Source organism: Cherax quadricarinatus, chromosome 71 (assembly GCF_038502225.1).
Source record: "Cherax quadricarinatus isolate ZL_2023a chromosome 71, ASM3850222v1, whole genome shotgun sequence".
Lineage (NCBI taxonomy): Eukaryota > Metazoa > Arthropoda > Malacostraca > Decapoda > Parastacidae > Cherax > Cherax quadricarinatus.
In genome coordinates this window covers 6,097,630-6,110,998 of record NC_091362.1, presented here as the reverse complement: position 1 = coordinate 6,110,998, position 13,369 = coordinate 6,097,630, and the positions used below count along the sequence as shown (strand labels likewise).

Below are 13,369 nucleotides of genomic sequence, written 5' to 3'. Positions count from 1 at the left end.
GGAGTAGTAGGTAAATTTGGGGTGCCAGGGGTAAATGTAAATGGGGAGCCTTTAATTGAGCTATGTGTAGAAAGAAATTTGGTAATAAGTAATACATATTTTATGAAAAAGAGGATAAATAAATATACAAGGTATGATGTAGCACGTAATGAAAGTAGTTTATTAGATTATGTATTGGTGGATAAAAGGTTGATGGGTAGGCTCCAGGATGTACATGTTTATAGAGGGGCAACTGATATATCGGATCATTATTTAGTTGTAGCTACAGTTAGAGTAAGAGGTAGATGGGAAAAGAGGAAGGTGGCAACAACAAGTAAGAGGGAGGTGAAAGTGTATAAACTAAGGGAGGAGGAAGTTCGGGCGAGATATAAGCGACTATTAGCAGAAAGGTGGGATAGTGCAAAGATGAGTAATGGGGGGGTTGAAGAGGGTTGGAATAGTTTTAAAAATGCAGTATTAGAATGTGGGGCAGAAGTTTGTGGTTATAGGAGGGTGGGTGCAGGAGGAAAGAGGAGTGATTGGTGGAATGATGAAGTAAAGGGTGTGATAAAAGAGAAAAAGGTAGCTTATGAGAGGTTTTTACAAAGCAGAAGTGTTATAAGAAGAGCAGAATATATGGAGAGTAAAAGAAAGGTAAAGAGAGTGGTGAGAGAGTGCAAAAGGAGAGCAGATGATAGAGTGGGAGAGGCACTGTCAAGAAATTTTAATGAAAATAAGAAAAAATTTTGGAGTGAGTTAAACAAGTTAAGAAAGCCAAGGGAAAATATGGATTTGTCAGTTAAAAACAGAGTAGGGGAGTTAGTAGATGGGGAGATGGAGGTATTAGGTAGATGGCGAGAATATTTTGAGGAACTTTTAAATGTTAAGGAAGAAACAGAGGCAGTAATTTCATGCACTGGTCAGGGAGGTATACCATCTTTTAGGAGTGAAGAAGAGCAGAATGTAAGTGTGGGGGAGGTACGTGAGGCATTACGTAAAATGAAAGGGGGTAAAGCAGCTGGTACTGATGGGATCATGACAGAAATGTTAAAAGCAGGGGGGGATATAGTGTTGGAGTGGTTGGTACTTTTGTTCAATAAATGTATGAAAGAGGGGAAGGTACCTAGGGATTGGCGGAGAGCATGTATAGTCCCTTTATATAAAGGGAAAGGGGACAAAAGAGACTGTAAAAATTATAGAGGAATAAGCTTACTGAGTATACCAGGAAAAGTGTACGGTAGGGTTATAATTGAAAGAATTAGAGGTAAGACAGAATGTAGGATTGCGGATGAGCAAGGAGGTTTCAGAGTGGGTAGGGGATGTGTAGATCAAGTGTTTACATTGAAGCATATATGTGAACAGTATTTAGATAAAGGTAGGGAAGTTTTTATTGCATTTATGGATTTAGAAAAGGCATATGATAGAGTGGATAGAGGAGCAATGTGGCAGATGTTGCAAGTATATGGAATAGGTGGTAAGTTATTAAATGCTGTAAAGAGTTTTTATGAAGATAGTGAGGCTCAGGTTAGGGTGTGTAGAAGAGAGGGAGACTATTTCCCGGTAAAAGTAGGTCTTAGACAGGGATGTGTAATGTCACCATGGTTGTTTAATATATTTATAGATGGGGTTGTTAAGGAAGTAAATGCTAGGGTGTTTGGGAGAGGGGTGGGATTAAATTATGGGGAATCAAATTCAAAATGGGAATTGACACAGTTACTTTTTGCTGATGATACTGTGCTTATGGGAGATTCTAAAGAAAAATTGCAAAGGTTAGTGGATGAGTTTGGGAATGTGTGTAAAGGTAGAAAGTTGAAAGTGAACATAGAAAAGAGTAAGGTGATGAGGGTGTCAAATGATTTAGATAAAGAAAAATTGGATATCAAATTGGGGAGGAGGAGTATGGAAGAAGTGAATGTTTTCAGATACTTGGGAGTTGACGTGTCGGCGGATGGATTTATGAAGGATGAGGTTAATCATAGAATTGATGAGGGAAAAAAGGTGAGTGGTGCGTTGAGGTATATGTGGAGTCAAAAAACGTTATCTATGGAGGCAAAGAAGGGAATGTATGAAAGTATAGTAGTACCAACACTCTTATATGGGTGTGAAGCTTGGGTGGTAAATGCAGCAGCGAGGAGACGGTTGGAGGCAGTGGAGATGTCCTGTTTAAGGGCAATGTGTGGTGTAAATATTATGCAGAAAATTCGGAGTGTGGAAATTAGGAGAAGGTGTGGAGTTAATAAAAGTATTAGTCAGAGGGCAGAAGAGGGGTTGTTGAGGTGGTTTGGTCATTTAGAGAGAATGGATCAAAGTAGAATGACATGGAAAGCATATAAATCTATAGGGGAAGGAAGGCGGGGTAGGGGTCGTCCTCGAAAGGGTTGGAGAGAGGGGGTAAAGGAGGTTTTGTGGGTAAGGGGCTTGGACTTCCAGCAAGCGTGCGTGAGCGTGTTAGATAGGAGTGAATGGAGACGAATGGTACTTGGGACCTGACGATCTGTTGGAGTGTGAGCAGGGTAATATTTAGTGAAGGGATTCAGGGAAACCGGTTATTTTCATATAGTCGGACTTGAGTCCTGGAAATGGGAAGTACAATGCCTGCACTTTAAAGGAGGGGTTTGGGATATTGGCAGTTTGGAGGGATATGTTGTGTATCTTTATATGTGTATGCTTCTAGACTGTTGTATTCTGAGCACCTCTGCAAAAACAGTGATAATGTGCGAGTGTGGTGAAAGTGTTGAATGATGATGAAAGTATTTTCTTTTTGGGGATTTTCTTTCTTTTTTTTGGGTCACCCTGCCTCGGTGGGAGACGGCCGACTTGTTGAAAAAAAAAAAAAAAAAAAAAATATATATATATATATATATATATATATATATATATATATATATATATATATATATATATATATATATACACACACCTTGTTGCTCAGTCAAGATATTCCATAACATGCAGCAAATCTTTCCTAGTTATATTTCTAATACAGCTGTATACTGTATATACAATGTTGTGTGTGTGACACTACATTATAGCATAAAACAAATAGTTTTAAACATTATCCTTATTAAATAATTAAATACCATACTTATTACAAGTAAATATTGCAGTTGTATTTATTAGTTCCTAATCATTGTTTTTTCACTTCAGTCTCTTGACTCTCCAGTTCACATTTTTAGAGGAGGAATTAGCTGGTATTTATCTGTGGATCCCTCCTCAATAAGCTTACGAATGAGCTGCTTTGCTGAAAACTTGCGAGACAAGACTAAATGTCTGTCTTTATTGCTACCATAGCTGCTACTCTTCAGCTTGTACTGGCGTGCAATCCTGTAAGTTAATACACTGTTAGACTTACTGAAAACTTATGAATAATTAACTTATAAATTTTATCTCTATGTTCTGATATCTTGTAATATCTGGAATTTGCCTTTCCTAGAAAGGTGACTTTATTTTGAATATTTCCCAGGTATTTAAAATAGTATATTATTTCTTGGAACTTCTGAAAAAAGCATTTTACATGCACGTTAGAAATTATCCATGAGTGTCATCAGACGTGACTAAAATGCCGAGAGCAAGGGGCTAGTAACTCCTCCTGTATAAATTACTAAATGTAAAAAGAAAAACTTTAATAAGCATTTCTTCTGTTCCAGGTCACCCTGCCTTGGTGGGAGATGGCTGGTCTGTTAAAAAAAAAAAGGATCTGTTCTATAAGTAAACAAATTACCAGGTGTTGGTACTAACACACAAAAATATGAAACAAATAAGTTGCACAATACAGTATACATGTACAAGTGGGAAAGCAGAAGTCAGATTTAACAAGTTCATCTTGGTAAACAAAAATACATAAAATTCATCCTTATTGCCTTCAATATTTTAACAACCTGTTATTTTTAACCCTTGATGCTAATTTAAAAATAACGTAAGTAGCCCACAAGGAAGTACAGTACTGCACAGTACAGTAATGAGAAGAATATCTTGTAAATGCAGGAAGGATCATATTGAGCTACTGTTCACTATGTTAGGTAAAAAGATGCACATGCAACTAATTATTTTTATTTTTCATTATCACACTGGCCGATTCCCACCAAGGCAGGGTGGCCCGAAAAAAAAAAAACTTTCACCATCATTCGCTCCATCACTGTCTTGCCAGAAGGGTGCTTTACACTACAGTTTTTAAACTGCAACATTAACACCCCTCCTTCAGAGTGCAGGCACTGTACCTCCCATCTCCAGGACTCAAGTCCGGCCTGCCGGTTTCCCTGAACCCCTTCATAAATGTTACTTTGCTCACACTCCAACAGCATGTCAAGTATTAAAAACCATTTGTCTCCATTCACTCCTATCAAACACGCTCATGCATGCCTGCTGGAAGTCCAAGCCCCTCGCACACGAAACCTCCTTTACCCCCTCCCTCCAACCTTTCCTAGGCCGACCCCTACCCCGCCTTCCTTCCACTACAGACTGATACACTCTTGAAGTCATTCTGTTTCGCTCCATTCTCTCTACATGTCCGAACCACCTCAGCAACCCTTCCTCAGCCCTCTGGACAACAGTTTTGGTAATCCCGCACCTCCTCCTAACTTCCAAACTACAAATTCTCTGCATTATATTCACACCACACATTGCCCTCAGACATGACATCTCCACTGCCTCCAGCCTTCCCCTCGCTGCAACATTCATCACCCATGCTTCACACCCATATAAGAGCGTTGGTAAAACTATACTCTCATACATTCCCCTCTTTGCCTCCAAGGACAAAGTTCTTTACACAATACACAATACACAGACTCCTAAGTGCACCACTCACCCTTTTCCCCTCATCAATTCTATGATTCACCTCATCTTTCATAGACCCATCCGCTGACACGTCCACTCCCAAATATCTGAATACATTCACCTCCTCCATACTCTCTCCCTCCAATGTGTAGGAGGTAGGTTACTGAAAGCAGTGAAGAGTTTTTACGAGGATAGTGAGGCTCAAGTTAGAGTATGTAGGAAAGAGGGAAATTATTTCCCAGTAAAAGTAGGCCTTAGACAAGGATGTGTGATGTCACCGTGGTTGTTTAATATATTTATAGACAGGGTTGTAAGAGAAGTAAATGAGAGGGTCTTGGCAAGAGGTGTGGAGTTAAAAGATAAAGAATCACACATAAAGTTGGAGTTGTCACAGTTGCTCTTTGCTGATGACACTGTGCTCTTGGGAGATTCTGAAGAGAAGTTGCAGAGATTGGTGGATGAATTTGGTAGGGTATGCAAAAGAAGAAAATTAAAAGTGAATTAAAAGTGAATGCAACTAATATGACATATTATTGTTGCAATAAAATGTCACATCAGTTGCACGTGTCCTTTTATCTAACATTTTGTCAGTAATTCTACTATTACTACTACTGTACACTAATTGCAATAAAATTAAAAAGTGCAACAACAATAAAACTGACAGCATGGAAAAAAATGTTGATAATATGAGATGTAAATAAAAAAAATTATGGTAGGCAATTCACGATATCTGGGAAGTACAAAGTAAATTTTTCAAATATGCTCACTGATGAGCAAGTGCCCACCATCTGTGCAGCCTCCCTCTCTTCTTAAGCAACAGCAATTACTTATATTACACATCACTTTTCCTAAATCAACTATTTCCCAAAACTGATATAACCTATTGATGCATAATTTGTATAAAATATCTAAATAATGAAACTGAAGTGACTACTCAATGTGCATTATCAAGCAGCATGATAATTATGTATTTCTGTATCTGCTGCACTAATTATACATTCCAGTGTCTGTTACACTAATTACACATTCCTGTGTGTCACTAATTATACATTCCTGTGTCTGTTACACTCATTATACATTCGTGTACCTTTTACATTAATTACATATTCCTGTGCCTGTTGCACTAATTACATATTCCTGTGCCTGTTGCACTAATTACACATTGCTGTGTCAGTTACAGTTATGTACCTAATCTAGCTTTATATCTTCAATTACTGAACATGTTGGTGACTGGTACTAAAGAGTGTAAATGTATTTCATTAAGAAAGTTGTGTAGTGGAGGTATGATCAAAATGGAAGAGGTGTGGCCATAATATAGCTGGACTACCCAAACACATCAACATCATGGACAGATTCCCCACACCTTGCTGGGTAAGGCAAAGTGTAGTGTTTATTTAAAAACCCCTCCACACCTTACCTCCAACTCTTTCTGAAATGACCACCACTCTCACTTCCACCCAAAAATTATACAAATTTTTGGTCATCTTATTCTGCTCCATCTTCTCTGAATGCCTAAACCACCTAAACAGCTCCTCCTCTGGGTGAACACAACAATGTGCAACACCTGGGTGGGTATCTTTATTGTGAACACATTTTGCCAAACTATGGTTTTATCAATCCAATACTGAGAATACTGGGGTTAGTATTAGCTACCAGACATGCCAAAACAAGTGAAGATAGTTCCTGAACACAAGTTGTCACACTGACCACTCATGGTAATAATACGATGAATCTTTTTCTGACCACAGATTTTGACTTCATGCAATCGTGCAAAATTAGGAAACTGACCATATCATTCCCCAAAAATGTGGAAAGCTTGGCAATCACCACTTTGTGTGTAGAGATGTGTAAAACACAGCTGTGTATGGAGCTGTGTTTCAAGGTCTTCCACACACTAAAACAGCTCTAGGTACATGACCAGTGCCTCAATATATGTACATAAATGTTACAACAGTAATAGTGTGAATCACTTGTACCTGTGAATGTTTATGTTGTTGTATAAACATGTTTTGTAAACAATATACTAATAACACTATCAGTGCAGGTGTTGTGTTGCACACAACAGGTGGATAAATGTTCACAGTGCATGATATAGGTCTCAAGGGGGTCATAAAAAGTTACTGAAAAATGCAAAAAAAAAAAGTACCATATACTAAAGTAGCAACATGTGGAGCACATGGCAACCATCGATGCTGCCCTCAGAGATTCACTCTCCTTCAATTTCACACTTCTATATCTCTAAGTACTGATGGGAAAATTTTTCTATTTGTTTCAATACCATTTGAGAAATGAACTCTTTTAATTTATAATTTTTTTTCTTTTAGTTTGGACATGGAAAGCAATTTGAATTTTGGGGTCTGGATAATTAAAGGGTTAAAAGTGCTCACAGTGTACACATTAAAAAAAAAAAAAAAAAAAAATCTTTTCCTGAAGGTAACGATACCATAAATACAAAATTTGATGGAAATCTTATGAAATTATGCAAACACAAAGTTAGTAGTCTAGGCACATTTTATGCATTGGCTATTTTGTCAATAGTGAGTCATAATTTAGCCCTTTGAGGGTTCATCCCGTAGTTCTACGGTTTTGAAGCCTGGGTCTAAGCTGAAGTATTACGCCATGGGCTCAGCTCACTCAGATAAGCTGTGAGCAGTAAATTTGGGCCTAGATATGAGAGAATGCATCTATGTGGTAAGTGTGCACCATATAAAACAAATCCTGCAGCACACAATGCACAATGAGAAAAAAAACTGCAACCATGTTTTTAGATTAAAACAGAGACTTTGTGGTGTATATTTGTATGTTTTTTATGGTTGTTTTCACAGTTTCTTGGTCTCATTTGATAGAATGAAAGATATATTACAGAAATGGAGATGATTTTGATTGGGTTTAGTACTAAAAATGACTTGAAACTGAGCTCAAAGAAGTGGAAATTTTTGCCGATGTTCAAGAGTAAACAAATGTCACACATCCAATACATGTCAGCTAGTGGGTCACATGTGCATTCACGAATGAGCTGATATTATTTATTCAATTATTACAATATTGCAAAACAGTAAATCTTCTATTTTTTGGTGTGAATAAAAATTAATTTGTAAAGCCTAGAAATGCAACTAATAAACAGAGGAAATATTATTTTAGTGCCAGGAATGCTTGCATTGTTTATTCTGGACCCTATTTTGAAATTGGAATGTACTGAACTTTGTGTGAAATTGGCCAAATTACCAATTTCCAATCACTTAATTGGGCAGTTGAAATAGTTGACTAGGTAATTTCTTGTGCTCAATTGATAAAACAGAAGTGATACTAGCAAAATAGCTAAGAATTTGGTCAACTGGAATAATGTAATTGGCCTAAAATAGGAGTCAAAGTGGGCAAAATCGCCAATGCATAAATATAGCGGATGCAGCAAAATTCGTGATAGTGTAATTTCATCAATTTCCATCAAATTTTGTACTTTTTGTTTTATTACCTTCAGAAAAAGATTCTCTACCATTTCATAAGAAAAAAATATTTTTTTTTTAATTCTTGGACCCTGTGGACAAGCAGTAAAACTATGGGACGGACCCTGAAAGGGTTAACACTTCAGCAAGACCTCAGATTCAAATCCAGTCTTACAGTATATTCCCTTATCTCATCAACACTCCAACATGACCACAGATCAAGTATAATTGTATGGTTAACACTTGCACCATTATTCATACATAATCACTGTCTTTGCAGAGGCACTCAGATACAACAGTTTAGATGTAACTCCAAACAGCCAATATCCCAAGCCTGTCCTTTAAACCTTTGACTGTAGCAACCCCAAATCCTGAGGTGTCTCCTGGTGTCGCAAAATATTTAAAAAAAAAAAAAAAAAAAAAAAAAAAAAAAATCTTACTAAATGAAAGAGAATGATGGTAATGACACCAAAAGTATGAAATTTGATGGAAAACTCAGGGAATTATGTTCTCGCAAAATTAGCGACCTCAGCGATATTTACGAATTGGCGATTTCACCCACTTTAAGCCCTATTTTTGGCCAATTCCATTGTTCCAGTCGACCAAACTCATAGCTATTTCTTTAGAACTCCAATTGTTCTGTCGAATGAGTACAAGAAACTGCCCATTTACCGATTTCAACTACCCAATAAAGTGGTCAGAAATTGGCAATTTGGTAAAATTCATGCAAATTAAAAAAATGCCAGTTTCAAAATAGGGTCCAGAATGAACAATGCAGACATTCCTGGCACTAAAATAACATATTCTTTGTTCATCAGTCACATCTCCAGGCCCCTCTGATATTACTCTTGCTTTCTATTTTGAATTTTTATTCAAACAAAAAAAATAGAAGATTTACTATTATGCAAACTACTGTAATATTATAATAATTGTATAAATAACATCAACCCATTCATGACTGCATATCAGAATGGCTAGCTGGACATTTATTGGACAATGACGTCATTTGTTTACTCTTGAACATCAGCAAAAATCAAACATTTTCCCTAATTTGAGCTCCATTTCAAGGTCCTTTTCATAGTAAAACCAATCAGAATCACCTCCATTTTCTATAGTATGTTTTCCATTCTATCAAATGTGACTACAAAAACGATAATATAACCATAAAAACTATACAAAAATACACCTCAAAGTCGGCGTTTTAATCCCAAAACACGGTCGGAGTTTTTTTTTCTCATTATGCACTGCTTGCTGCAGGATTTTTTTTATACTGCGCACACTGACTACATAGACCCATTCTCTCACATGTGGGCCTACCACCTTTCTCCCGCTTGATTTGAAGCCACTAGAATTTTTAAGTATATACACGTCAAACACATTGGCTTGCAAGACGTATACGTATATACGACCGAAACAATCAAAGGGTTAAAGTGCAGGCATTGTACTTCCCACCTCCAGGACTCAAGTCCAGCTAACAGATTTCCCTGAATACCTTCACAAAATATTACCCTGCTCACACTCCCACAGCTTGTCAGGTCTAAAAACCATTCGTCTCCATTCACGCCTATATAACACGCTCCCGCACACTTACCTTTACCTTTGAAGGTTGAAGCCCCTAACCCACAAAACCTCCTTTACCCCCTCCCAACCTTTCCTAGGATGACCCCAACCCCGCCTTCCTTCCCCTACAGATCTATATGGTCTCCAAGTCATTCTACCTTGTTCCATCCTCTCTAAATGACCAGCCACCTCAACAACCCATCTTCAGTCCTCTGACTAATACTTTTGGTAACTCCACACCTCCTCCTAATTTCCACACTACAAATTCTCTGCATAAAATTTACACCACACACCACTGCCTCCAGCCTCCTCCTTGCTGCAGCATTCATCTTATAGACACAAAAAAAAAATTAATTACAGAGGTTATCAAGAATCAATAAGGAAAGACAGTGCTTCATTCCCTATCCCCATGGTAGTACTTCTACTAGCAATCAAGATACAATGAATTAGTATTCACAATAGTATATAAGGAATAAAATCAAACAAAAAATGATAAGTATTTACACTGATGCGCTGCATACTTAGTAGTACAGTGGACCCCCGCATAACGATTACCTACGAATGCGACCAATTATGTAAGTGTATTTATGTAAGTGCGTTTGTACGTGTATGTTTGGGGGTCTGAAATGGACTAATCTACTTCACAATATTCCTTATGGGAATAAATTCGGTCAGTACTGGCACCTGAACATACTTATGGAGTGAAAAAATATCGTTAACCGGGGGTCCACTGTATAAGGTCGAGACTCTGGAACTCTGAACTCTTGCTCCACCAAATGACCAGACAATTTTCTCAATCCCTGCATCCTTTAACTGTGGGAGACCCAGGAAAAAAAGTTCCTGGGTGTGTGGGAAGATTTTGAAAAGTAAAAAAAATATTTTTTCTTACAGATCGATAGAATTTGTTTTTCCGAATCAAATAAGACCAAAACAAGCGAAATATTAGAAAAACTTATGCTAATATTTAGTTTATCTTTTTTTTTAATTGCTTTAATGTTTAATGCTGTATATACAGTAGGGCCCTGCTTTATGGCATTTCGCTTTATGGTGTTCCACTAATACGGACATTTCAAATTATGACCAAAGCTCGCTATACGGCTCCCCCCACCTGTCTTTCTAATATGGTCACCGTGTCCCACCAGGTTTGCTTACATTCTCCGTGAGCTCTGCGAGCACCGCGTCTCTCCATTATGTCTGGAAACTTTCCAAAATTTCAAGGGTTTAAAATTATTTCATATTTTATATATACTGTACTCTGATAATTATACTTGTGTGTACCTGTACCTATATAAACTTACACACTGTGCTGGCATGCAGGTACACATTAAAATCACTAAGTGTGTCTTATTAGTCTTGATGCCATATTAATAATGATAATAATAATAATAATACGCAATAATAATCATTCTAATTCAACACCCAAGAAAATGTGTGCACAATAATATTACTGGGGGTAACTCGAGAAAATTATTCCTTTTGTATGCCTTCACTCAGAGCATCATTTCATCTAAAAATGGTGTTACATGAGAATGGGAGTGTTGCCCTTTATTTATTATACGTACTGTACAAACATGGAGACAACTTTTGCATAATGTAAAGTGTTTGTTTTATGGTATAATACAAACGTGTAAGTCAGGAACGTAGGAAGTCAGGTGTGGGGAAGTAGGGTAGTCAGCCAGGCCACCCCACCCCATCCACTCACAATAAACTGCAACGTCTAAAGTGTCCCAGAGCAATAAAATACATATACAGTTCCCTCATTACTTACCTTAAAATATTTGTAGTCTTAGTGTAGGCTGAGAGGTGAGTAAATGAGATAAAACGAATAAACGAGAGAGAGAACGAGTAAATGAGAGAGGTCAGAGACGTGGAGTATATAAACAAACAGACGAACACATCTGGTTTTGGTTCACAGTAAGAGAGTAAGTTTATTCAGGTATACACAAGTACAGTTACATAGATTATTATACACAGCAGCATATGTGTAGAGAACCCAGGATAACCCAAAAAAGTCAAAGTGACTTATACCCCAGTGTAAATAAGTCATTCTGAATATTTTTTGGGTTATCCTAGGTTCTCTACACATATGCTGCCCATAATGCTCTGCATACTAGGGGCTTTGGCATATTGCACTGTAATAACTGTATTCTTTTGTACTTCACTGAATCATGTTCAAATTAATAAATAAATAAATAAATAAAATGTATAATAATCTATGCCTAGCTATATGACCCTTGTAGGTTTAGTGCTTCTTTTTTTTCCTTTTGGGCCACCCCGCCTCAGTGGGATATGGCCGGTGTGTTGAAAGAAAGAATATTAATAATAATAATAATCTATGTAACTGTATTTGTGTATACCTGAATAAACTTACGTACTTACTTACTATGAACCAAAACCAGACGTGTTCGTCTGTTTGTTTATATACTCCGAGTCTCTGGCCCCTCTCATTTACTCATTCCCCTTCTCTCTCTTTCGTTTATTTGTTTTATCTAAAATACTCACCTCTCTTCCTACATTAACCCTTTCAGGGTTGGTGCTGTACTAGTACGGCTTGCACACCAGGGTTGGTGCTGTACTAGTACGCATAAATTCTAGCACCTTCAAATCTAGCGAGAGAAAGTTGCTAGGCCTACATATGAAAGAATGGGCCTATGTGGTCAGTGTGCGCAGTATAAAAAAAAAAAATCCTGCAGCACATAGTGCGTAATGAGAAAAAAAAAAACTTTGACAGTGTTTTTGGTTTAAAACAGCGACTTTGCACTGTATTTTCGTATGCTATTTATGGTTGTATTCTAGTTTTCCTGGTCTTATTTCATAGAATGGAAAACATATTACAGAAATTGAGATGATTTTGATTGGTTTCACAATGAAAAGTACCTTGAAATTGAGCTCAAAGTAGCAGAAATGTTCGATATTTGCCAAAGTTCAAAAGTAAACAAATCATGCCATACGTCCAATACACATCAACTGGTGAGTCTAATATTCTTTCACAAGTGTGCTGATATTATTTATACCATTTCTACACTAATGCAGTAGTCTGCATAACATAAATCTTCTATTTTTTTGAGAATAAAAATTCAAAGTGAAAAGCAAAAGAAATATAACTGAGGCCGGGGGACATGAGTAATGAACAGAGGAAATGTTATTTTAGTGGCAGGAATGTCTGTCTTGTTTATTCTGGACCTTATTTGGAAATTGGCATTGTTTGAAATTTGTGTGAAATTGGCAAAATTGCCAATTTCTGACCACTTTACTGGATAGTTGAAATTGGTACATGGGTAGTTTCTTGCACTCATTCGATAGAAAAAATGGAGTTCTAGCGAAATAAGTATGATTTTTGTTAACTGGTACATTTGAATTGGCCGAAAATAGGGCTCAAATTGGGTGAAATCGCCAATGCGTAAACATCATCGAGACCGCTAATTTAGCGAGAGCATAATTCCGTAAGTTTTCCATCAAATTTCATACTCTTGGTGTCATTATGATCGGGAAAAGATTCTCTTATCATTTAATAAGAAAAAATAATTTTTTTTTTTCTAAAAATTTCCGACCCTGAGAACAAGTTTAGGTGAGGGCCTGCTGACCCTGAAAGGGTTAAGACTACAAATATTTTA

General features: G+C 37.1%; 1 protein-coding gene across 1 annotated transcript in view; it reads right to left on the bottom strand.

Moving 5' to 3' along the window:
• Nucleotides 1-2,874: 2,874 nt before the first annotated feature.
• LOC128700285 (uncharacterized) overlaps nucleotides 2,875-13,369 on the bottom strand; it is a 117,240-nt gene continuing 106,745 nt past the window's right edge. Inside the window, exon 9 of the mRNA XM_053793355.2 lies at nucleotides 2,875-3,303. Within this exon, the coding sequence (XP_053649330.2) occupies nucleotides 3,144-3,303 (160 nt within the window). The 3' untranslated portion in view covers nucleotides 2,875-3,143. The remainder of the gene's footprint in view (nucleotides 3,304-13,369) is intronic.